General features: G+C 31.7%; 1 protein-coding gene across 1 annotated transcript in view; it reads right to left on the reverse strand.

Moving 5' to 3' along the window:
• The window catches only part of LOC118205807 (uncharacterized), a 425,653-nt gene that overhangs the window by 27,119 nt on the left and 370,788 nt on the right, over positions 1 to 27,746 (reverse strand). The window contains exons 44-49 of the mRNA XM_085825092.1: positions 21,721 to 21,783; positions 11,970 to 12,047; positions 8,473 to 8,645; positions 7,271 to 7,350; positions 7,055 to 7,185; positions 2,181 to 2,387 (exon numbers count right to left, since the gene is read on the reverse strand). Coding sequence (XP_085681218.1) covers positions 2,181 to 2,387; positions 7,055 to 7,185; positions 7,271 to 7,350; positions 8,473 to 8,645; positions 11,970 to 12,047; positions 21,721 to 21,783 — 732 coding nt within the window. The remainder of the gene's footprint in view (positions 1 to 2,180; positions 2,388 to 7,054; positions 7,186 to 7,270; positions 7,351 to 8,472; positions 8,646 to 11,969; positions 12,048 to 21,720; positions 21,784 to 27,746) is intronic.

The raw sequence follows: 27,746 nt of genomic DNA on the forward strand, positions 1-27,746 counted from the left end.
CTACAGAATAGCATCATCTGCTTATTTTATTAATATTTATTATTATTTTATTAATAAACAGTGGATAATTTTCAAAATTATGGGATGCTACCATCAAAAAAGTATGTATTAATGGACAAAATATAGTCAGCTGAATATGGTTGACAATACAGTAACAGACTGGAAGCAAAAGTGGGAAATTGGCACTCATAGCATTCTAAGTAGATCTTCCTGTAAAATCGGAGGGCTTAACAAACTGGTCAAAATTAACGAAATTTTTTTTAAGAAGTGCAACAATGGAGTGGGTCAAATACTTACTGTTTGTTAGATAAAAAAGGCATCAGTTTCTTTAAAATTTTATGAAAACAATTGGTGCAGCTTTAGCAGGATCTCCATTGACTTTCATGGTTGATGGGATAATAAAGCTTATTTTTTTTTAAGCGGTGAATATAAACTATAGCTGCATATGTTACATATTTTTACCAAACATTTTGATTTCAATCAGTTTATAAATGGTTCATTCAGTATTTCAGTTCGAGACTATAAATATTTAAAAACATCTTTCTTACCCCCTATTTAGCTCTTATTTACCTATTGTTTTTCATATACAGTCAAAAGTCGTTAATTCGGACACCCATAATCCGGAATGATCTATAATCCGGACCTCAAAACTTCCTCAAAAAGCTACAAACTTTCTGCGCATGCGTCGCGTTCACAGGCGTTTAAGAGTGCACGTAAGACCTTTACGGCTGCGAATATGTTTGTGCGCATGCGCGTTTAATGTGTAATGGAGGTATACGCTAAGCTAAAATTATCTAATTCAGTTAATGTTGCAGATTGCGTTGTTCCTTAATCTTCGAATTGGATCTGGGTTATTATTTTTGGCAGACTGTTAGAGCAATTTCATAAAAGTAAGCTTGAACTTTCGATTATGTCAAATAAAATTTCCGATATATATTTACTAATATGCAATTTGTATCTACAAAGCGAAAGTATGTTTTGAAATCCGAAATCTGTTTATCAATTTCATGCGGCGGATTGGAAGTTGATCTGTCAGCATTATCCTTATCTTCAGGGCAGATGTTTTTATTTTATTTGGCTTATAATTCCTTACTAGGTGTAGTATTTCATTTCGATGTACTCCCTCTTTGATATGATTTAAATCAAGTTCCTCGTCATTATAATTCGCTTCTGATAGTTGAAGAAAGTGACCCAGAGGTTATTGAAAATGAAAACATTTCGATTGACAAATTAGTCGGTATTCTCAACACAGCAATTATAGGACTTGAACAGCGGAACTTTGTAACTAAACAAGAAATTACGTCTGTTTAATAGAATTAAAGAGAAAGTATCATCACATGAAACGAAGCAACTTACATTGAAAGAAATGTTTAATAAAGTAAACAAATAAATATTTTTTTCTTTTTGTAAATTTTGATACCCTTTAGATCATAATTGTTCTTTATTTCATAAATTACGGTTTCATATTTTTAATTTTGTAATTTCTGCATGCCATCTTACCAGATTTAAACTGATGATCTATAATCCGGAAAAATCGAGAATCCGGAATCGCCGAAGTCCTGATGAGTCCGGATTAACGACTTTTGACTGTAATGAACAAAAGTCAGTCAGTTTAACATACGATCATGCTTTTAATCATATAGAATCATGAAACAGATGGCCAGATTCTCCTAAAAATGTTAACACTATAGACTGTTGCAACTAAATTGTTTAAATATTTCAGCTATTCATGAAACTTCATTTACTGTAATGTCTGTGAGAATAATCAAGTGATTAAAAATTTGGAAAAATCCTATAAAGTAAAATTCAAATAAAGATGAGATTTTTGACATAAAAGCAAGATAAAACAATGCAGATGCATACACGATTACATGTAATGAATGAAATGTCCTAATACTGAATTCGGATATTAACCTTTATTTTCCTCCACATCGAGGACAAACATATCTACATTTTCATATGTCTAGGAACTTATACAGAAACCTTCATTTATTTAATTCTCCCATAGTAGTAGGGATTATAATTCTATAATGTCATATTATATTGTGGGCCATAATGTTTTTATTTATTCACAAGATAATTAATAATGCTTTATGTTATACAGATATGCATTATATAAGATTTATGTGCCAATGTAATAATAATAACCAAAACAATAATAACAATAATAGTCAAGTCACCTTCAGTAACTGCACAGTTTCAGACTGACCATCCATTCGTCGAAGGAAATGAATGAAATGATCTCTAAAAAGGTTCCATGGCATCACTTCTTTTTCTTTCTTTAAATACTTAGTCAATTCTAGTGGAATGTCATATATCAATCGATCAGTTTCAGCCAACAAGAAAGCATCATGGAGAAGGTTATAGCGATCTGTTACACTGAAATCCTAAATATAGTACATACATATTTATACAAAGAAAAAGCTATAAAAATAGGAAAATTTTATTTTATGAATGTATTACTGTGGTATTAGTTCTTTATATTCATACAACCAATATGTTTTCAAACCAATACATGTATCAACCAATCCATTTTCAAACTCAAAGTGGCTTTGTAGATATGAAAGGATTTAAGCCCTCTGTTGCTTAAAGACAGGAAACTAAATTAAAAGGCAATGAACCTCCCCTAAAATGTCACTTCCCTCAAATAAATACCTTTGAAATTTACCAGCATTTTTGAAAACATAAATAAATATTATACTAAACATCAACTCTCTAAGATAGTTTAAATCATTTTCTAGATTCAAGGGTGATAATTTTAGAGAGGGTTCATTATACTTCTGAAATACAAATGTAAAATATGTTAAGTTGTTTATGTTAACTAATTCATTAGATTGTTATTTAAGCAGAATATAAGAAAATATTATATAATGAATGTTCAAACAATAACAATAGTCATAACAGAAGTTTTTTTTCTCCTGCACCTTCTACAATAAATACATTATTGGTCTATAAATTTGAATAGGAATGATTTATGATAAGTATAGTGAATATTCGTTAAGACAATCACTCACATCTCCAGTTAATCTGGTCATCTATAAGAGTGAGCATTTCAGAGAGATACGTACATGTTTGTTAATGTTTCTCTGCTTTTCAAGATGATCATGTTATGTGCGCAGATGATAGGATTCATTGTATAATATTTTCCTATTTAGAAAAAATTAATAAATAAATAAAAAAGAATGATGATGAGAGAAACTAATATTTCATCTATTCTCAAAGGTATACTGAAAAAATTTACCGAAAAAAACTTTATTCACATAATAATATAAGATACATACACCTTAACAATGTATAAAAATAATTGTGATTACTGCTCTCTATTATGAAACCACATACCTTTTGAAATTTAAAGTTTATACAAAGTTTTAAGTTTAAACAAAATAAAGAATATATATCAGTAAAAGAAACATATTATAAACTGAAGTAAAAATTTCTATTAGGTTTGCATGAATGACAGTTTTTCCACATCTTTTATTAAAAAAAAATATTGATCTATCCATTTGTTTATTTTTTTCTCACCATCACATCATAAAGATTTGTCCTGTAGCAATCAATGCCTTCATTGAAACCCTCTTTTATTACATCTGTGTTGTGTTAAAATTTGTATAAAAATAATCATAAATTATTATCATGTTATTTTGCTCATCACAGACATTGAACTCTATCATAACAAGTTTATAGTATTTTATTATAATAAGATAGCTATCTAATGAGCAATGTAATATATACTCATTAGGTAGCCATGCCCATTAGAATAGAATTCAAATGTTTATATAATTTATTCCTCTAGATAATCTAAAAGAATGAGCTGATAAATACCATCAAATGTTTGAATTGATCATTAATGCTCTTTCAGACTTTATAATGTCGTGTTTTATGAGTTCGTGGATTTGGAGTAATTGATGACAACACTTGATGAAGAATCAAAACACAATTTATTTGCCAGTAGGCACTGTCACACAGGACAGTTCCAAAGATAAGTTTACAGTCATAAAAAAATCTGATGTGTACACCACGACTTCCTTGTACGGAATATTAAATTATACGCATTTTTTTCTTGAATTTCATTTAAATTGATTGGATTGAATAAAATCTACTTCGTCGACAGCGCATAAACCACAATAGAATAAATGCACTCTTTAAAATTCACTATATTTGTTTACTATAACGACACTCTGAATGCACAAAATTGATATCATTTGAAGAATTATCTTATCGTTGCCACATGTTCTATTCAAATACTATAATAAAGCTAGAACGATGTATGAAAGAAATTAAGCAAACAAAACAGAAAAGAAACAGTTTTTCACAGACGATTTAGTATTTCTCATTCAATTAATTCAGTTCTCACTTGGCGACAAGGCAAAAATACATAAAAACTCAAAATATCTGTATTAAAAATTACGAAGTAAATCTTAAACACTTATTTCCTCGAAAAAATTCCAGAAAGGATTAAGCATGATTTAATTCGCAATAACAAATGAAAGCGTTATTTTTGTTGTTGCGAAGCTTAGTCTCTCTAGATTGGCAACAAATCTACAATTCTGCTGTTTCAAATGTAAACAAATATGTCCGCCATGTTATTTAAAACTTAACGGCACTTAAACAGCTTTTAAATTGTTGATAATTGTACAAATACTTCCAGAATTATGAAAGGCATAAAAACCTTAACCGGAAGATAAGAACAACATAATTCAATCATTTTTAAAGCAAAAAATGTACAATTTACAAACATATAAGAGTAAAGAAACTGAGATCACTGTGCCGAGTAACAGAGTGGATATATATATAAATATAGTATTTATATACGTTTGGTGCGGCCGATTGCAACCAAAATACGAGGTGCACATCTACATGTTATAGCAGTCCTATATACAAAATTTCAACGTTCTGAGGCTACATGTTTTCGAGTTATGCGAGATACGTACGTACATACGTTTGTACAGACGCCATGAAAAATTCTCTTCAGAATTAATTATAAAGCAGTTTTATAATTTTTTTTGGAGGAAACGAGTCTTTTAGTCTGTCCTCACGTACAGATATCATGCAAAAACATAGTTAAATTGCATTCATTAGCTGTCAAAATGGATATTTTCGTTGAAATATGCTGCCTGAAAGTTTTTGCGATTACAATACTTCCTTTTTACTTCGTACAAGGAAGTAAAAACTATGATAAACACGCTGAAACAATTAGCAACACAGCCTTCAGGCTATAAGGTGAAAATAGCTTCACAGCAAAGCACTACAGTACAGCTCTCAGCTTGGTCAGTCGCTCTTAAGTTAATCTCTGAACTCAAGATATAGTCAAATACTGAAAATCTGGCGACCTGAAATCCACATTGCCTTTCAAAATATAAACATGCAGTTTATAGGTTCCGGAAACCGCAACATTGAGTACAAAATATCGAAGAAAAAATACTTACCGAATAATAACGTCATAATTACTGAATAATAATGAGTCATAATGGAAATACCAAATTATTGACATGACGATAGAAGTTTTTTCTCCTCTAATCTGCATCTAGGTAAGAAAGCAGATGATTCACTCAACTCTTCTTTCAAGTTCACAATTCATGTTGTTGTATTTTCTAAACTTTCTTATTTCACAAGATTATTCAGTGCTGCTTTTTTTTTTATCCGGTTATTTTGTGGATAAATTAAGAATATTTTAAATTTCAGCCCTTTTTAATACAATTACAGATTATAAATGCACTCATGATTTTATTGCTTGCAATGGTGAAAAACATAAAGATGCTGCATTGACGGTAATGCAAAAAGTGCAAATTCTGCAAAAGATGGAGACAGGTGCTACTCATCGGTTTATAACAGAATCATATGGAAATGCAATATGATTGTGTATGATATACAGAAAAATAAAGAAAAGCTGTTGAAATTTTACAGCAACTGTGATTCTAACTCCGGAATCCGAAACCAGAAATCTTTGCATGAGGTGAAATCGGCAAACCTTGCTGCTATGTATATATAATACAATGAATAATATAATAAATTTATATATGTAATAATAATTTAAGGCATATAATAAGTTATTGCAGTAAGATATATATTAATTTAATTAAATGTATCTAATACACCTTATTTATTTTGCACTTACAGTCTGAATATTATGATTTATTTTTTCTGTTCTGAAATCTGCAAAATCCTAAAATCCGCACAACCTCTGGTCCCAAGCTTTGCGGATTTCTGGAATTCTACTGTACTACTTTCTCCCAGGACAGGCAGGGTATATATAGTTTTAACCCACCTTCGAGAATATTCCCGAGAAAACAGCTATGAATGTATTCTAGAATGTTCTTGCTCTGTCTATGGCATAATTACAATTCTGTCGCCGAATATCTCCAAATGGGCGATTTCTGGCCAAATGTGGCAATGCTGCCTTTATCTGCAACTTTCTGGCAACCCCAACACTGCTATGCCTGTAAGCTATCTCACTGCAACTGGGAATTTCGCAACAATAAAATGAAAGATCTATCTATATTTAGTGTGTGCGTGTGGAGAACATTTTAAATCTTATCTACTACACAGCACAATGCAACAAGCAATATATATATGTGACAACATTATGTATATATACGTGCCTATTACAAGTATGATACACAGTACCCTTTGGCTATGAATTAAAAACTAAATTATCCCGTTTTCTATCCAAGTGAATAAAATATGTCATATAAATAAGGTAAATTTAGCATTTGGGATTTTTTGATAAACGGTTTTTCAAGCCAATGTCTGGGACACATATGTCTTAGCCATAGTCAATGGTGGGATACATATGTCCCCCTCAATGATCGATTTACTATAAGTACACCTATTATTCTGGAAAATTTTATTATATGAAACAGATTTTACATCGTATGGTACAGGGTAAAGCATCCCAACATTGCACATTTGGAAACTCCTATTTGTTCCTTTCTCTATGTTCATTTGTATAATGACCCCAGACGCATATTGATAATAATATCTGCTTTACTCATTGAGGATAAATTAGCATGTATGCCGTTTGTACTATCATTATAAAATACAGAAGAATTTTTACCGTGTGGCTCTCTTGAAGCCTTCTGTTAAGCTTTTCCCAATCTGAGTCATCATATTTTACTATGTAAAATCCTACAAATCCAGGATTAAACTTTATAACATCATCTTCTTCAGCTTGAATATGGAATGTGGCTGGAAATTTAATTTTATTCATCATTATCTTTTAAAGCAAATGATAGAAAATACATACATATGTATAAGGAATTTAATTGCTAACCATTCTTATCATTCAGCCATAAAGTATATTCATTCCCAGATGCTAAATTCTTATAGACAAGAGGAATCTTCCAAATGAAACTGTAAGATAAAAATATCTATGAATAACAAGTTTCTGTAGGAAAACAGATTTATAGTTTATGCAGTCATTGTTTGAGTATAGCTTAGGGTTTTCAGTTACACTTAAAATAAATATTTGCACACTTCTTTCCTCAAATTTCAACATTCTTCAATATATTTGCTTTCCTTTTTGTTACAGCCTCTTTTCATATACATGTGCGCGAAGTTTAATTAAAAAAAAAAAATCAGAGGTTTAGAAGCTATAGAAATATAAAATTTGATCATACTTGTGACTTGTCTGTTTTGTGAACAAACACCCAAATATCATGAAACAGTTTTCCCTCCTGTTTTGAGGTGTACAGTAATTCCAATGAATTCACAAGCAAAGTACAAAGTTTTATACATAATTATAATTTTAGTTTCTTAGTAACTCTAACAAAAACTGACTAAAGAAAGGGGGAAAAAGCTTTACACTTTCTTACAAAAGCAATTTCTATGAAACTGAATAATAATAACATATGGAAATGAAAATAGCCTGTTAGTGTTCCATAACAGGCTACTTTCAATAGCAGAATTACTATTTTAATAATAACAGCATGAATTAACATATATAACTGTGCTGGAAGTTTCGCTGTCATTTTGTGTAACTACAATAATACCAACCATTATCTATGATGTGACATTCAAGTAATACACATGAATACAGTGGAGTTTAATTGATTGATTATGTATAGTAAGACATTACCAACATGAGATAAAATATACAGTACATTACATTATGCATTCTTAATGTAATATATTTTAGTGCATTTTTTCATATTGTCCTAGAATTAAACTGATTATTTTTTTATGGTTTCGAAGATTAGAATGAAAGACTGGAAGCAGATTTCTTACCACCTTGTCAAATCTTTATTGCAGATGTATGCGTTATTTTAAATGCACCCTCTAAGGTAGGCTCGTAAAATTAATAGTAAAACAAAATGGCATTTTAAATGAACATGATATCTAATATTCATTTTTACAAATTTTAGATTCTGCAAAACAAATGCCATAAACATCATGGGCATTTATAACCTGTTTTATTGAAATATAAAAATCAGAATTTTTCCAAAAATTCAACAGTATGCTTAAAATAATACATACTGGAATGGTGACATAGGAGAGATTTTTGACAGGCCATCAATGGTAGTATCATTCATCCTTCTTAGGAACCAATGCTGAGTGACTGTAAGTGTGCTTCCTTTTCTCTCAAGTTCAACATAAGGAAAACCCATTTGCAGTGTCCAGGTATCCATGACTTCAGTGATGTTGACATCCTAAAATACATGCAGTGATAAAGTAAAAAATTAGCTCTTTTTTATTATTAACAAAATGTTTTTCGTGACTGAAAAATAACTTTTTATTTAACAGCAACAAGAATGTCAAACATAAGAGCACTAGGGCTTGAATAATAAACAGCAGTAAAATCTTAGCAGCACCAATAGATGTCAATTGATGTATTAAGTTAATAAATAAAATCATAAAAGATAAATAGATAAAAATATAAGCCTTATGAGATAAAAAAGTAAATATTGAAGCTAATTAAGCTATGATAATAAGCAAGAGTTTAATAGATAAAATACTTTCCATGTTTTCTTTTACCTTTGAACCTCAAAAATTTATTAGCAATTTGAATCTGTTGATTTGTATTAATATAGCTTCAGTGAAACATATGCCTTTGCCTAAAGGTTTAAGACATATATAAAGATGTTCAGCTGATGGTTCAAAAACGGTTTTCATTTGACCCAAAAACATGATACCAAAGTTTATTCTGTTTGATATAATATATCTACACTTTTAATAACTTTCTTTCAGTTAGATGCAAAAAATATTAACATAATGTTGTTTCCTATCAAACAACATATCATTTATTCCAAATGAGCAAACAAAAATGAGTTTTTCAGAAAGATAGAAAGTTTCTAATTTAATGCAGTCCAAGCTATTTTAATAAAATTTAATTTCTAAAATAAAAATATTAATATTCACGAAAACTGTAACTAAATAGAGATATTATTTTGTTGCAGGGAAACATATTCTAAAATAATTGCTACAAGAAAATATGTATGCTTAATTCATAGAGATCATTCTTAAGATGCTAATTTTGTATATCAAAGAGGTCTTTCTAATATTTTTTTTCAAAGAACAAATCTAAAACATTTCTAAATGTTTCACTGTGTCTGCTTATTGTGAAAAGAAGATCAGACACAGAACTCAGCAGATGAAATTCAGTAGTACCTTCAACAGAATGCTCTAAAATTTAGAGGAAAATATTATTTTGCAGCATATATTTTTCAGCTTTAAAAAATATTAAATGGCAAAATTAAAAATAAAAGATGTACAGGGCCTTCAGCAATATTTTATACTTTTCCTAATACTAATCACTGTAGAGTTATTAGGATTTCTGAAGCAGGAAACATGAAAATTGAGCAATGCCCTTGCCAGGAACCTGGACGTCTTGAATACACGCTGAGTGTACTACCGTTACACCATGAAGGTATGCAGAAAGGAGATAAAAAATACTTTATATCACATATTCCCAAATGAGCAACATTTTCTTTTTCCATATTGGTAATACATAAAAAGAAGTTATTAAATAATTTGATTAGTTATTTTACATGAGAATTCTTATTTTGAGGAGCTAGCTTCTACAGGATAGAAAATTACAGTGCAAATTATTCAACTGATAATTTATAAATAAAAATACTACCCTGGTTTTGGATATAAAAAATCTCATGTCAGGCTGAGATTTAATTTATCAAGAAAACTATTTTCATTGTTTATAGTTTGTTTCAACTGGAAAATTAAGAGAATAAAGACTTTAAAATGAAAGACATTATATACTGAAGATTTTAATAAAATAAATTGGTAACAGGTTTTTTTTTGCCTTACAGTTTACAAATTTCGATTTACTAACAGTAGCATCAACACCAAATCTATACAAGTGCAATTTCATTTTCATTATAAAACACTTATAATGAAGACGAAATTTCAACTAAATTTTCATTAATCTTCTTTTTCATTTTTATATGAAATAAATTAAATATCAAAGTCAATATCTGTAGTCTTTGTAAACAAGCAACTACATATTTTGCAAGTGTGATAAAATTTTTTAATTTCAAGCTATTAGAAACTAAATACTGTAGCCAAATAACTCTACTAAAGCATACTTTTATCTTAAGTTAACTTATAATAAGTTAACAAAAATTTTTGTGTTATTGTATTTTGAAGAAATTTATACCATTAATTGCAATAAGTCTTCACAGTAAGTGTTCATATATTGTACAGGAATATAACATAATTCTGTATTTAGAAATTAACTAACTAACTAGGGGAGTAATTAAAAATAATATACTTTTAAACATATATGATATTTCTAAAATGTTTTAAATATAGTCACATACAAATGGCTGAGTTAATAAGACAGCTGAGCCCTGACAGTTTGAATCCCAATGAATAGGCTGGCCACATAGATGTTTTCATAGTTTTTCCCATGTTTAATATAAATACAAACCATTCTTTTTAAGAAAATTCTCTGCACAATTAATCCCCTCTCAGAGAGCTCTCATGGGCTTTAATTAAAGCATTCAACATTTAAATAAAGTCAAATCCCAATTCAGTGATCACTAATATATTAACAAAAAGTATCATTAAATCAGAATCTTGTTTTAAGCACAATATATATTATTTAAAATGCTAATAGTTTTGTTCGTATTTCCCATTTATCTAGTACTGTTAAACACATACATAACAAAAATATTATCTTTAAAAGATTTTTAATGTAGCCCTGTTTCATTTTATATTTGTCATTGCTTATTGCCTTAATCAAAAATAGTATATGCATTAAAAATTGTCATCATCTAATAATTTTTCATACATTGTAAAATACCATGTGCTTCTGATGAGGTGACAAAGAGCTAACTCAGTAACTTCCAATTCATCATCTTAGCTTGAAAGAGAAAATCTTCCTTTGCTAAATGCTTAATTGTGGACTTGCTAATAGTGTCGTAATTTCTGTGAACAAATTTCACAGTTTCTTGCATATGTATTCAATAAAATAATAGTCTTGTATATCTTTTCTATTTAATAATGTAATTGGGGATAACTTGACCCTGTTTTTATAAGTTTCAGGCTGGACACATTGAAAACTTCAGTTTAAGTGCTAAATCAAGGTTATCATTAAATTGACACTGCAGTGTATAATTTCACATTTGAAAACCAAAAAATAATTTAATCCTATAGAACACCTGGTATCATTTTTTCCTTCAATCATTACAATAAATAAGAAATTTGGGGTTGATAATATCAAAATATTGGTATACCCTGCAAATAAGTATTTAAAATGTAAAACACTGTTCTACTTGAATGGTGTTAGTAAAAATTTCAAGTTTACTTTAAACTCTACTAAAGTGTGTTAAAAGATAAGCAGATACTTATGTTATAATAGTGCCTTATGTAATTTCTATGTTTTTACCTGTAATCATATTTATATTTTTACAGTATAATTTACATCTATTTTGAAGCAAATATAGCAACTCTGTATATTACATTTATTAAAAGGAAGAGAATAGACAGTGATTCAGATGATTCTGGTGGCAACTTACCATTTTGGAAGCATTAGAAAGCTCAACCCACAAATCTTTTGTTTCAGCATTCTTGTATGCATATTTCTTAAGGTAATTCTAAAAAAAAAAAAAAAAAAAAAAAAAAAAAAAAGACAGAATGAAGGCTGTTTATTTATTAAAAAACTGCAAATAATATAATTTTAACAAAATGACCCCACAGAAATTTATTTAAATATTTTTGAAATTTAGTTTAATTTTAACCTACTTGAGATAAGATTAAGCATATTTCAAGATAAAATATATGGTTTGCCTTTTTAGTGAAAAATTACAGTTTCTTGATGTATTAAAACTTTCTTCAGCTAAAAAAAAAAAAAAAAAAAGTAAAATCAGAAACACACATTGCTGGCCATTAAAATTATTGTACCACAAAGGAAAGCATAATCGTATCTATTTTACAAATATATGTTATAACAGAAAGTAAAGAACAGAAGGTAATCCTGAAGTAAAAATTATGCAAAAAACAATAGCAACTGAGCTAAATTAATATTGCTTATTTATGTTTGCTTACATTTATTTTTTTAAAATATTTTTCTGTGAATAGCATAATTAATTTTATACAATAGTTTATAGATAAGAATTAAATGTGATTATATCATAGATATCATTTGAAATAGCAGTTTTACTTTTGTTTTCATATCATTTACATGTGAATGGCACTGTATGTTGTCATTAAACATTTTAATAATTTCCAGCTGCTTATATAGCATATATTTATGGTAAAAATTACACATTGCTGGATATTAAAATTGCTACTCAACAGAGGAAAGTTGTTGGCAGAATAATATTTATTCTACAAATACATTACAATAATAAAGGATAAAATCACTAAATTTCAGGTATTTTGAGGTACAGAACATGTAAAAATCATTACTCTGAGCATCTGCTTCACTCAAAAATAGTAGCTGTTATATAATTGGGTATGAAAGCAAGTAAAGTTTAATTATGTGTTCAGCTATACTAAAAGGAACCCCATAGACTGGCCGCTAAGCTCCGCATTAAGCAGAAGATGGGTTGTGGACAGTCAAATGTTCCTCACAGAGGGTAATAATTATATCACTTGCTGCAATGCCCATGGAAGCCCACTCTATGGATGTCAGATTTTTGAATTTTGAACACTCTCTTGTCACCCAATGTTGAAACAGCTTCCCAAGGAGACAAACAGCTTCCGTGGGCAAGGAGACCATGGAAGGTGAGGTAACTATTTGATGAACTGTAGTCTGTTAATCAAGCTACCAACTTGGATGGCTTGAACCACTACTCTCTGGAACAGCATAGGATGCTCTTTCAGTCAGTAAGAACTGGGTCTGTGTATTTTATGCCCCCAGAGTCATAACTATCAGAGTAAAGTACTAAGCCAGTATTTGCAACTCTAAGGGGTATAATTAGGCATGAAATCAAACAAATTTTGACGAGCATTATAGATATTTCAGTTTATGCAGATTTTATGAGTCATAATGCCTGTCAGGTGTTATTTTGCCAGTCTCTCTCCAACCATCACCAGTAGTTTCAGTTACAAGAAATTAGGAAAATGTGCTTGTTAAGGCAGAAATCAACACCCAGTGTATTAAGGAAATGTAGAAATGCAAAAGCAACATGCAATTTTGGATTATCCCACTTAAAAAGGGAAACAACAAAGATTTCAAAATAGAGAGGACAGCTACAAGCATCAAAAACTCGGTAATGTAATGGTGGCCGATATGATGGCAAAAGTTGAACAGGATGTATACCCAGTGGCACCCTATACTATCAATACATATGTTGGGTTGTTATGGCAATGAAAAATGCAAGTTTCCAGCATTTGTTACCTTTTATGCTTTTACACATTGCTACGGCCCTCATGATGCCATAAGCAAGAGTGGGATTCATTAGGAAAGCTGACTCATAACACTGACATGTCTATGTACACTGCGCAAAAAACAAATGAGACAGTTCTATATCTCCCGTTCTACCAGGCCGACTGACAAAATTCAAATTGCGTTTTTCATGTCTCGAAAGCGCGACTTAGGATATATATTAGATTTATACATAGCACTATTCTAACATAGGTATTTTGACAGAAAATCGGACTTTTTCTGAAATAACATACCAATTTTTTACACATTTCGATTCTACAACTCAAATTATGCCTAGATATTAAATTTTGTAAAATTTGGTGCGAAATTTATGGAGAAATTCAAAATTTTTCCATATCCATTTTTTGCAGCAATTCCACTTTTTGTTTGATGGACATAGAAACATGCTTTCGCTTTGTAGATCCTTTGGCAGCTCCAGAATCGGAAACTCTTTTTGACATAATTGAAAGTTCAAGCTTACTTTTTATAAAATTGCTCTAACAGTCTGCAAAAAATAATAAGCCAGATCCAATTAGAAGATTAAGGAACAACGCAATCTGCAACATTAACTGAAATAGATAATTAGACAATTTGAGCCTGGCTTATACCGTCCATCATACATTAAACGTGCATGCATAAACGTATTATGTGCATGCGTAAATGCATATGCGCATGCATAAAGGTATTATGCGCATGCGCAGAAAGTTTGTAGCTTTGAGGTCTGGATTATAGATTATTCCGGATTATGGACATCTGGATTAAAGACTTTTTACTGTATTTATTAAACGGTATAACATAAGAATATGAAACTTTACAATCATATGTACGAACCGCTCAAGTTTAGATTACAGATGCTACGGGTGTTCAATATGTCCTCCATCAGCAACATGAACAATATAACATGGAAACTCAAATTCCTCCCATACTTAGGCAAGCATGTCCGTCGTCACTGATGTTATGACAGTACGGATCCTGTTCTTCATCTCTTCCAGGTTCTGTGGGAATGCTGGTGCATAAACGTTGTCTTTAATGAAACCCCACAGGAAGAAGTCAGAGGGTGTCAAATCCGGTGATCGTGGAGGCCAGCTGAGACATGCTAAGTTGCCAGCTCCTTGACGACCAATCCAATGGTTCGGTAGAGTTTCATTCAGATAATTATGCACTTGGCGGCACCAGTGATGGGGTTTCTTGTTGAAAAATGAAGTTGTCTTTGTACAGCCTCGGAAACAACCAGTTTTGTAACATAGTGAAATACTACTGACTGTTAACCATGTTTTCATGAAAGAATCCAGACTGTATTCCATTATATTTAATATTTAGAATGGTAACAGTTCTTTTTGATAAATGAAAGGACACGAAATGCCAATTTAACAAAATTACTTTAATAAACATAACAGAGTATGAATTAAAGCATCACAAACGACAATCAAACAAGTAGAAAATATCTGCATGGGAAAAAATAGTATCTTTTTGATACGCAATCTTTTGTGGAAAGCTAAAGTAGCTAAGCAGTGGTATAAAATATTATAGTGCATGCAAAATTTTACTGTAGTTTTCATTCATTTATATACCGCCTCTGAAAACATTTATGTGAGCATTTGTCCAATATTTTTTCAAATGATCAAATAATTTTTCTTTTAAAAATTAAGTATGTGTATGTTGTTGAGATGGATTAATTATTGATTGGTTAATATAAGGATATTTATACGTATTTTATTTATCCGTGGGCTTATTTACACGAGCTTTTTTCTGTGTGAGCAATTTTCCATGTGAGTTTTTTTTTTTCTGTGTGGGCTTTTTTCCTGTGAGCGTTTATACCAGTGAGCACTATTCAGTGAACATTTTTCCTGTGGGTTTTTTCCCTAGAACCTCAAAAAGAATATACGTATTTCAAATGCGTATATTTATTAAACTGTATAACATACCAATATGAAACTTTACAACATATGTATGAACTTCTCAAGTTCAGATTACAGATGTTCAATATGTTCTCCATCAGCGACATGAACAATATCACATTGATATTCAAATTCCTCCCATACTCGAGCAAGCATGTCCGTCCTCACTGATGCTATGACAGTAAGGATCCGGTTCTTCACCTCTTCCAAGTTCTGTGGGAGTGGTGGTATATAAAGGATGTGTTTAATGAAACCCCACAGGAAGAAGTCACACGGTGTCAAATCCCGTGACTGTGGAGGTCAGCTGAGACATGTTAAGCTCTTTGACGACCAATCCAATGGTTCAGTAGAGTTTCATTCAGATAATCACGCACTTGGTGACACCAGTGAGGGAATGACCAGTCTTTTTGAAAAATGAAGTTGTCTTTCGCACAAAACACATTGATTTTGGGCGAATCTCATACACGTTCAATGGCTGCATGTGGATTCTGTAGGCCCCAAATTCGAACATTGTGTTTGTTTATATGACCACTAGCATGAAAAGTAGCTTCATCACTGAACACAATGCGTTGTGCAAAAGTATTATCATTGTCAATAGCATCAATAATCTCGTTACAAAATACCACATGTTTGCGCTTGTCATCAGGGCGCAGAGCCTGTAACAAATGTAACTTGTACGGCTTCATAACCAATTGGCGTCTCCAAACACGCCAAATTGTTGCTGTAGGCAGTTGTAACTCCCGACTGGCACGAGGAGTTGATTTTGAAGGACTATGCTGGAAAGCAGTTTGAATTTGTGCAACAATTTTGTCGGGAACATGAGGGCAGCCAGGACTCTTTCCTTTACATACACACCCTGTATTTACAAACTGTCGATACCATCTGTGAGTATTCGGAGGATCACTTTGATACCTCAACTTGAAACAACTTTGCACTGTAATCACGGAATTGCACTTCGCAAACTCGAGAACACAAAATGATTTCTGCTGCAGAGTAGCCATTTTAAACATGTGATGGTTGCCATGCAAAATGGAAGACAACTGACAACTAGCGACTGTTAATATAAGCCAGACTATGTATTTGTTTCGCCAATAGTTGAGCTGAGGCGCAGTGATTGATAGTTTGGACAAAGTAACACTTTATAAGACGTATATTCTTTTTGAAACACGGTGTATTAAAAGAGAAAATACAGTAAAGCACAGTTAACACATCTTTCAATGTTCCATTCAGAAAAAATATATAAATAAGAAAGATATACATCCGACATTTTAATTTAGGATGACTTGCATACATTGCTTTAAACAGTTTTATCATTGTGCCCATTGCTTTACACAATGTTATCATCCTATATTTAATTTTATAAATTTTATTCATAGTTTAGTCAAATATTTTATTTTTGAAACTGCAAGAATTAAATATCATAAAAAAAAAAAAAAACTAAATTTTATGCAAAAATTTATTTTTTCTTTTTAATGGCTTGCTCTCTTTTTTTTTTCAGGCATTCTGCAAGCATACTAAAAAGCATCCAATTTTTCTAAACATATTGGCATTTCTAACATTAATTTTAAATAAAGTTATCGCCTTCCATTTCAAAAGATCCCACAAATGGCCGAGCGGTAAAGTAGCTGAATACTGATAGTTCGCTTTGGGGTTCAAATTACGGCGAACGGGCTGGTTGCATGGGCAATCTTATGGTTTTTCTTATGTGTAATGTGTATATGAGCTGGTTTCACTTAAAAAGTTCTTCACGACAGCATCTCTCCTTTAAGGCAGATAGCCAGGCTTTGCTGTAACTTAACAATCCATATTAATCCATTTCATCAGTATTTGGTCAGAGTCCTTATCAGTCTCTACAGGCTAAGCATTTTGAAGGCATGAGATGAATGGAAAGACTGATTTCATCAAGAATGAAAACGTTTTTAGTTGATATCTATTTATGTTACTGGATATATTCCAGAATCTTTAAATAATTCAACTGAGAAATCATGGGATGCTCCATTTATGATGCAAAATGATGTTCTATGAAGTAAATTAAATTTATACAACCATACAGTCGAAAACCAGTCACTCTTCACTTTAATCGTTTTTGTCTTTTCCGTTAGCACAAACCCAATTGCTGCTATTTGCTGGTGTAACTGTCCAAGTGATTTCTCTTTGAACACCCAACTTCCTTGAAGTAGATTCCCCTTTAAATTTTTGCTTTCCCTCCTCCCTAATTTCCTTCTACATTAGTTTTCAGTGCTGCCACAAGAAAATTAAAATTTTTAGATTGTTACACATCCATAAATTTTGCATTCTTGTCAAATTTTTTAAAATATCAGTTGCATTAAATGCATTTCAGCTGAAGACAGCTTCTAGACATTTTACCTATAAATAAAATTTAAACCAAAGTCCAAAGGATAAATATTTGAATTAAAAGATTTTTGTTAAATGAGAAAGAAATAAACCAATCCAGTAGCGCTTATCCTGTACCACCGAGTGACTCAGTTCTTATATCGGATGCAAAAAATTCAAATCATATTATCTAGAGTTTTTAAGCCTAATAATTTCTATATTAAAGAATTAAAACATTCTTTCTAAGAAGATTAATATAAAAATTTATGTTTATATATGTTTTTTAAAGCTGGGACATGACCTAAAGCGTCAACGTCTTGTTTGCATAAAAATATTGTGAAAATAAACATCAAACGAACTTTTATCAGTTTTAAACAATTAAATTTAAATGAAGTTAAAGTAAACTAGCAGACAATAAGAATGTGAAGGTAAAAATCTACTTTATATATAGATAAAAGGGGGAAAAATTTAAAAAATATCCATAATTAAAAAAAAAATAGCTTTTCATATAACACAGTACAATGTCTGAAATCCGGACGTCCATTATCCGGAATAATCTAAAATCCGGACCTCAGAGGCACAAACATTTTTTTTAAAATTTAATGCTTTACGCATGCGCATTTGATTTTCCCTTCCATAATAAAACATGTGGAGATATTCACTTAAAAATTCTGATTCTTAATTTCACTTAAGCACAAAATAAAATACCTCATTATGGAAAAACAATAATGTAGGCATATATTTGTGAGATTAGTAATTTGGCTCCGTAGCTGAGTATCTACTTGGCATACATCTCAAACCGAAACATTCACCTATTTTTTACATCCCTGACGCCGACCTGGTGAGTCGTTATTTATTATATTTTGCTTTCATCACCACATGTTTATCAACACATGACAGCTTCAGTAATAACTCATGCTGCAATATCTAAACTTTTTTCTATATTGGTAATTGAATAACAAAAGTATGGCAGCCTTTTATGCTGTCATTACGCTTGGCAATGATTATAGATTTTTAAATGCTCGAAGAAATGTTGATGAGGAAAAATTCAATAAAAATTTCTTTTCATATGCTAAAAATAAATTTTCTTAATGAAACCCATAGGCCAAAAGATTACATTTAGTGCTATATTAATTAAGAATAACTGATATGTTATTCACCATAAACCCAAAAGCGGCATCCAATATGTCGGCACCGGATGGCAGAATTTAGGGAAGACGAAATTTTTGGAATTTGGGGAAGCACCGAGCGGCAAAGTTAAGGAATGAGAAGTATTTATGATTTAGGGAAAGCACTGGGATCCAAAGTTTAGGCACGGTGAAAATTTAGAACTTAGGAAAGCGCTTTGTAGCAGAATTTAGGACCCGCAGAGACTGCACCAGGTGATATTGATTACCGGCCCTAGATAAAGACTTAAGTATATGTAGGATTTTATTTATTCAGGACTCGGATTAGTTTGAAGCATGTGCAAGAAATAAATGTAGGTATAGTAAATAACTAAACTAACACAATTCAGGCTTAGGAGCAAGACAAAATTTAATGAAACAACTTGGCTTTCGTCAGCAATCTTGTGATACACATCCAATAATGTATAACGGATGCTATTAAGTTAGGATAAAATTATCTTTACTGATTCTAAGGCATTTCAATTAATGTAACAGACTACGCTGCTCTCTGATCTTCTAATTTGATCCAGTTTATTATTTTTTGCAGACTGTTATTATTACGGCAATTTTACAAAAACTAAGCTTGAACTTTTGATTATGTTGAAAAGAGTTTCCAAAGGAACTACACAGCGAAACCATGCCCATTAAACAAAAAGTGGAATTGCTGCAAAAAATGGATAAAGGCGAGGAGTATGGCATTGGAAAGTCCACTGTATATGACACAAGAAAAAAGAAAAAGAAACTTTTTGTGGAAGCATCTTAAACAACTTACATTGAAAGAAATGTTTAATAAAATAAACAACAAAGCTTTTTTTGGAAATTTTGATCATAATTGTTCTTTATTTCATATTTTTAATTGTATAATTTCTGCATGTCATCTTACCAGATTTAAACTGATGATCTATTATCCGGAAAAATCCCAAATCTGGAATCGTCGAAGTCCCGACCAGTCCGGATTTCAGACTTTGTACTGTATTAATAAATATTTATTACGCATCATTGTGGGAAAAAATTTCATATAATTAATTCTCCGTAAAAATTTATTTGAAATTTAAGGTTAAAAATAGCTATGGCCAATTCATTGTAACAAAATCCTTAAACACATTTAGCGTTATTGCTAAAAAAAAGATCCCAAATTTCAAACTGCGCATATATGTAAATTCGTGTATATCACATTCTTGTGCAGTATGATAATCGACAAATGGTATAGGCTATGATTCCTCTGTAACTGAATTCTGAGACATGTTGGTATGAGTTCTTTCTCCTCATATAAGATATAAAATTGATTTCTAATGGATAAGGCAATAAATAAACATAATTTTTAAATGTGAAACTAGCCTTTCAATCTGCCATTTTATGTTGCTTTGATGTACCATTACTTTTGTCTGTAATGTGTGCATAACTAAAACAATAATCATTTACATAGTGCAATATGTTCTATCCTTCATGCAAATTTCAGATTTGTTATGCACATCCTGCATTGACAGGAATTTTAATGAGTAGCAAGCATTATCTATTAAGTATTGGCTGGATTTGTAAAAGTAGAAATTTATTTAAATGAATACCATAACATCAGTAATTAACATAGTAAAATTAATAGTAAAAAACTTTATATGTGAAATGGAAGTTATTCCATTTTAACTGTATGTGAAACTTTTTCTATCTCTCCTTTTCATTTTTTAAAGAGAAAGTTACTGAAGACTTGCCCTTATGCTGCTGAAAGACAAATTTATTCAAACACAGATTTAATTTCATAGAACTTACATTTTACGAAATCGAAATACTTTGCTAGAGATATTATATGTATATACATGCATATATTGATTTTCTGCAAATCATTACTTGGCAAAGCATGCATGCAATATATTCATATATACGCAGTATACTGACTGCAATATATTGATTACTTCTAAATGTACATGGAAGCTATTTAATTCAAAATAAAGTGAAACACCCTTAAAATGACCACCCACATTTTCAGACAATTTTGGTCTGACTTTTCTTTTTTTGGCTAGCAACTGAGCATTTAAGCATAGATCAGGGTTGGCCAAACTTCATGTCAGTACGAGCCGCACATTTGAATTCAGGAATGTTCGAGAGCCGCATCTAGATTTTCTAAAAGCCACAAGTTCATATTTACATCATTATAGAAGTAGTGGAGGAGGTTTCAAATAGAAAGAAATCCCTGATAACTTTATAAAAAAGAGTCTAAACTAATTAGTTATTTCCTTTTGGACACTTAAGAGTTTTAGTTTACCATATTTCATACACATAATAAGCCGCACAAATTGCTCACGAGAGTCGTATCAGGCTCGCGAGCCAAACTTTGGCCAACCCTGGCATAGATCATAAAATGTGAATATTCAAGTTTAAAAGAATTTGCTATACTTACTGTTACTTAAAAATGAGCTAAGACTGACCTGTGCAATCATTATAAAAACAGTATGAAATGAAGAAAGAAAATTAGATATAGTCTGATTTATAATCACAATATACTTACTGAAAGACCTAGTCTGAAGTCATCTTTCAAGGTATATTGAAGCATTTTCAACACAGCACTTCCCTGGTAGAAAACAATAACATTATCATAAATGGATACTGCAATGTATAAATTAAAACATGAAAAAGTTTGCAATAAAATATGCAATATGTGCCATTTCAGCAATTCTTAACATCTCCATTTTTGAAAGAAGGAATGTGCAGAAATGGTAAATAAATAAAACATTTCTAATTTTTTTAATGAAAGTTAAAAGTATGCCAAAATATAAACTCTTCTGAAGAGTAAAATTTCCCCCACATTATTGTCACCAAGCAAAATGATTTTTCTTTATTGTCAATAAAATTTCATGAAAATGTACTAGTATTTAAAATCTTGAAGTACATAAAATTTTTGATATTTCATGTGGTATTTATCAATCAGAATTATTCTTCATTTGAATGAGAACACAAACTTATTTGTAACTACCCAATACAATTTAATCTATCTGTTTAACACTTACGTATAATAAGATAATATTATCCAAAGGCATGGCAAATGCTTTGCACAAAATACATTTACCTTGAATTTGTCCAATTCATAGTTTGATTTCAGCATTTATTGAACCAAAAAAACATTTTTTTATGATGGCAAAATACCATTTGGATGAGTCACTGGGTTTTATTGCTCCTTTAAAAGCAATTATGGAAGTTGTAAGATATTTGAATATTTCAAGACAGACCATCTGCCTCTGCAAATATTTTTAAAAACCTTGTTAAGTCATTAAGACTATTTAACTGTAAGATTACGTCATTTTTTCTCTTCTTGGCACCTTGCATGGCGCAGATGTTCATTACAGCAACCCTGTAAACGCTTACTCAGTTTTATTTTTTATTGCTGTTGTTGTTAGTAGTAAGTCATCGCTTGAAAGATGGCACGCATTTGATTAAAGTTGTCGAATAAAATATTTAGTACAGTCCACTTCTAGTTAATTTGAAATTGTTGTATAACAACGCACGCATCGCATGAACACTTTATGGCCCGCCGAGCCACAGGTAAAAGACATCGTTGCTAAAATTAACTTTTTAGAACATTTAGAATACTTTCGTTTGGTTGCATTACGCATAACTTCATATAGAGTGTTTGGAATGCTTTCGTTTTCATGTGGATTACGCAATTAAGATTGAATACTGTGTCATCGTTCATTTCCGGTGTTGCTGTCGAGAAATCTGCAATCACGGTAAGTGATACATTATTTATTTGTTCATGATGAGTGAATTGAAAGCAATTAAAGCTAACAAAAAAAGTTTAAAATGCAGTATCAGAAAGTTTGAAAATAAGGTAAATTCTACAGTGGATGAAGCAGATATTTCCTTATTGGAGTTATACGAATCAAAAATATTAGAATTTAAAAAGGAATTAAGTAACATTTTCGATTCTTTATTTGCACATTGTGAAGAAAAGGACACTGACGAATTCATTAAGGAAAAGGAAAATGTAGTAGATAATCTCGATGAAATTCATTTGAAAATTAAAAGAAAAATTTCTGAGATCCATTCTCAAAGGAATAGCTGCTCAAATGAAAACGGTTCGAGTAAAGACATAATTGTTTCGGATATAAAATTACTTAAATTGTCTCTTCCAATATTTAGTGGGAAAATCGAAGAATGGATTGAATTTGAGGATTTATTTTCCGCTGCTGTGCATAAAAATAGCAAATTAACTAATGCGCAAAAATTGCAATATTTAAAGAGTTCGTGTAAGGCAGATGCTTTAAATATTATTCAGTCCATTCCAATTTCAGATTCGAATTATGACATAGCATGGAATCTGTTGGTTGATCGCTATTGCAACAAAAAAGATTTGATCAATTCTATCATAAAGAAATTAATTTCTATACCTCAAACGAGTGATTCTACTTCGTCGCTTTTAAAATTTATCGATAAGGTGCATGAATGTTTACGATCCTTGGAAGCATTGGAGCAAAAGGTGGAAGAATTTTCAGACACGTTAATTGTTTATTTATTAGTTGAAAAGTTGGATAGAAATACTCGGTGTTGGTGGGAAAGGTCACTTAAAAAAGACGAGATAGGAACGGTTAAACAACTGACATGTTTTTTGAAGGAACACGCTCGCACCCTATCACATTACAAACCTCCGCATGGGGAATCGAAACGTTCATTTAATACCAAAGCTCTTACATCACTTTCGAAAAATTCAAAAAATTGTCCTTATTGTAAAGCTGATCATTTATTGTTGAAATGTGCGCAATTCTTAAATCTAACAGTCAAGAAACGATTTGAATTTGTAAAGACAAAAAAACTATGTTTCAATTGTTTATCTTCGGTCCACACAATCAAGGACTGTAAAAGTTCTAATACATGCAGAAAATGTCAGAAATTTCACAATTCGCTCTTACATTTTGATCGAAATGAAGAAAATTACGATAAAGCAAATGGCACATCGAATCAAATCACAAACAAGACTAATAAATTAAGCAGTAATCTTTCTCCAAATGCTGATACATTTACTCCAATGGCAAGCAGCCAAAAGGTTAGTGACACTAATGAAACCAACCAAGCAAAGTCCATTAATGGTACTGCGTTGAATATTTCCAGTTCTTTTAATAAACAAGTTCTACTTTCAACTGCAATTATTTTCGTTAAGGGTAATGATGGAAAATTTATCTCGCTGAGAGCCTTGCTGGATTCCGGTTCTCAAAATAATTTCATTACTAAAGAAGGTGCTGAGTTATTGAATTTGAAGAAAAGAAAAATAAACGCTTCTATTTCAGGTATCAATGGTACAGTTATGGGTGTTAAGGAAAAAGCTATAGCAACCATCGCTAACGCTACTAGAGATTTTATTCGTACATTACAATTTTTTGTTGTTCCAAAAATAACTCGCGTAACGCCTGCTAGATATATAAACATTTCTGATGTTAAGCAGTTGCAACTCATTGGTTTAGCTGATCCAGAGTTTTATAAACCTGGTCAAATACATGTTTTATTATCTAACGAAATATTTTTTGATTTACTGGAAACAAATAGAATAAATATGCAAGACCTGATTCTCCATCAGTTAGTTTTTGGATACATCGTTAGCGGGTCAGTACGCATGCCGCAGCAAGGCAGTGTTGATAATTATTGTGGGTTTGTGGAAAATGGGGATAATTTATCTGACAACATGAGAAGGTTTTGGGAGATTGAAGGTATTAATGAAGCAAAAAAAGTGAAAAGTCAGGAAGAGGAATTTTGTGAACAGCACTTTCTTCGTACACACACGAGGCAAGATGATGGCAGATATGTAGTGGAAATGCCAATTAAGGAGGAAGGACTTAGCCTTTTAGGGGAATCGAGAGAAAACGCTAGCAAAAGACTGAATTATCTACTTAAACGCTTCACTCGCAATCCCGCGATGAAACACTTATACGAAGATTTCATTAAGGAATATAATAAATTAGGCCATTCCGAAGAAATTGATGAAGGGGGTAGCTCTAGTTTCTCATATTATCTTCCTCACCATGGGGTTTTCAGACTCGAGAAACCTAGCACTAAACTTAGGGTAGTGTTCGATGCCACTGCTCCTACGACTACTGGAATTTCGTTAAACGATATTCTGCTGAATGGAGGGTTAGTTCAAGACGAACTATTTGATATTGTTTCCAGATTTCGAACGCATAAAATTGCCTTCACAGCAGACATTGTAAAAATGTATCGTCAGATTTTGATTAAAGAACATCAAAGAGATTTATTACGCATCTTATAGAAGAGTAGTGAAGAAGAACCAGTTAAGGTCTATAGAGTGAAGACTATAACTTACGGTACTTCCAATGCACCATATCTAGCAACACGCACACTTAATCAATTAGCAGAAGACGAGAAAAACAATTTTTCGTTAGCAGCGCCAATAGTACAAAGGGATTTTTATGTCGATGACGTACTCACAGGAGCCCATACTCTAATAGAGGCTAAAGAATTACAGTCGCAATTAATTAACCTATTATCACGTGGAGGAATGCGTCTGCACAGATGGTGTGCTAATCATCCTGATCTTTTGCAGTTTCCGGATGGACAAGAGGAATATTCTTTCAGTAATTTCGATGACGATCAGAGCATCAAAACTTTAGGATTATTATGGAATCCAAAGATAGATTGTTTTTCGTACAAATCAACGATCAAGAAACCAATTACTTACACAAAGAGAACAGTGTTGTCTGATATTGCTCGCATTTATGATCCATTATGACTGCTTGGTCCAGGGGTAACAAAAGCAAAAATCTTCATCCAAAGACTTTGGTTATTGAAGCTTGATTGGAACGATCCGCTACCCGAAAGGATAATTAAGGATTGGCAACTTTTTATTGATTCAATGCAATCTATCAACAATTTGAAAGTCAGTAGATATGTTTTACAGGATAGTTTTTCTGATATACAAATTCATGGATTTTCAGATGCATCAGAACATGCATACGGAGTAGCGATCTATTTACGCTGTAGAAGTGACAATAATTTATCTTCACATTTGCTTTGCAGCAAGTCCAGAGTAGCTCCACTAAAACCGCTGACAGTACCTCGACTGGAACTCTGCGCAGCTGTACTGCTAGCACAGCTTGTTGCAAAGGTGGTGCCTTTATTGAAATTGGACATCAGTAAAATATGTCTGTGGTGTGACTCAACCATAGTGTTAGCATGGCTTCAGAATCCCCCGCATGTACTAAAAACTTTTGTTGCTAATCGAGTGTTGCAGATCCAAGAGCTAACACAGACATGCCAGTGGAATTATGTGCGCTCAGAGGAGAACCCGGCAGACCTTATTTCCCGAGGACTGAATTTTGACAAGCTGCATGATGTTGGTCTGTGGTGGAAAGGTCTTCCATTCTTGAGTGAAGGTGTCATACCTAACAAGAACATTGACTTTGAACAATTAGAAAAAACAGAGACATTTTCTAATGAACTGAGAAAAAGAACTGACATTGCTTGTTTATGCACTTTGCCTTCAAAATTTATTGATAATGTCCTAGATATCACTAACAATTATTTAAAATTATTACGTATTGTTAGTTATATTTTCAGGTTCATTTGGAACTCTAGGTGTGCAAAACAGAAAGGAGCACAGAGAAGAACAGAAGGGGTAAGTTCAAAGGAGTTAAATGAGGCAGAATCCTTTTTAGTAAGAGAGGTTCAAAAATGTAGTTTTTATTCAGAATACAACTCCCTCGCACAAGGTAAACCCATTAATAATAAAAGTAATTTACTTTCTTTGAACCCTTTTTTGGATGCAAATAATGTAATGAGAGTAGGAGGCCGATTACAAGGGGCCAATGTAATGTTTTCACAAAAACATCAAATAATTTTGCCTGTTAAATGCAAACTAACTAAGCTGATTGCTGAACATTATCATCGGAAATATTTACACGTAGGTTCGCAAGCATTATTGTGTTTTATGAGACAGAAATTTTGGCCATTACAAGGTAGGAATTTAACTAGAAAGATTACCCATGAATGTATAATTTGTAGTAAAAATAAACCAGTCACTATCGAACAAATTATGGGGTCATTACCTGCAGAGCGCGTAAATCCAAGCTCACCCTTTAATCATGTCGGCACCGATTTTTGCGGTCCATTTTTTATTAGGTACAAGGGACAGAGGAAAGGAACTCTTCATAAGGTATATTTAGCTCTTTTCATTTGCCTTATAACAAAGGCAGTGCATCTCGAACTAGTGAGTGATCTCACCACTGACGCATTTATTGCCACCTTAAAGAGATTTATTGCTAGGCGCGGAAAATGCTCAATCATTTTCTCAGACAACGCAAAAAACTTCGTTGGCGCAAATGCCGAATTGCAAAGAATTAACAATTTAATTAGAAATCCTGACAAAAAATTAGCAGATTATTTAGGTGAAGAAGGAATAGTATGGAAGTTTATTCCCCCACGGACACCTAATTTTGGTGGACTATGGGAATCTGGAATAAAATCCGTGAAATATCACTTAAAGCGGATTGTAGGTAATGCAAGGTTGACTTTCGAGGAGTTATTAACTGTAGT

The sequence above is a fragment of the Stegodyphus dumicola genome, chromosome 1 (genome assembly GCF_044657685.1).
Source record: "Stegodyphus dumicola isolate Sdum_Otavi_A_Nest chromosome 1, ASM4465768v1".
In the NCBI taxonomy this organism is placed as follows: domain Eukaryota; kingdom Metazoa; phylum Arthropoda; class Arachnida; order Araneae; family Eresidae; genus Stegodyphus; species Stegodyphus dumicola.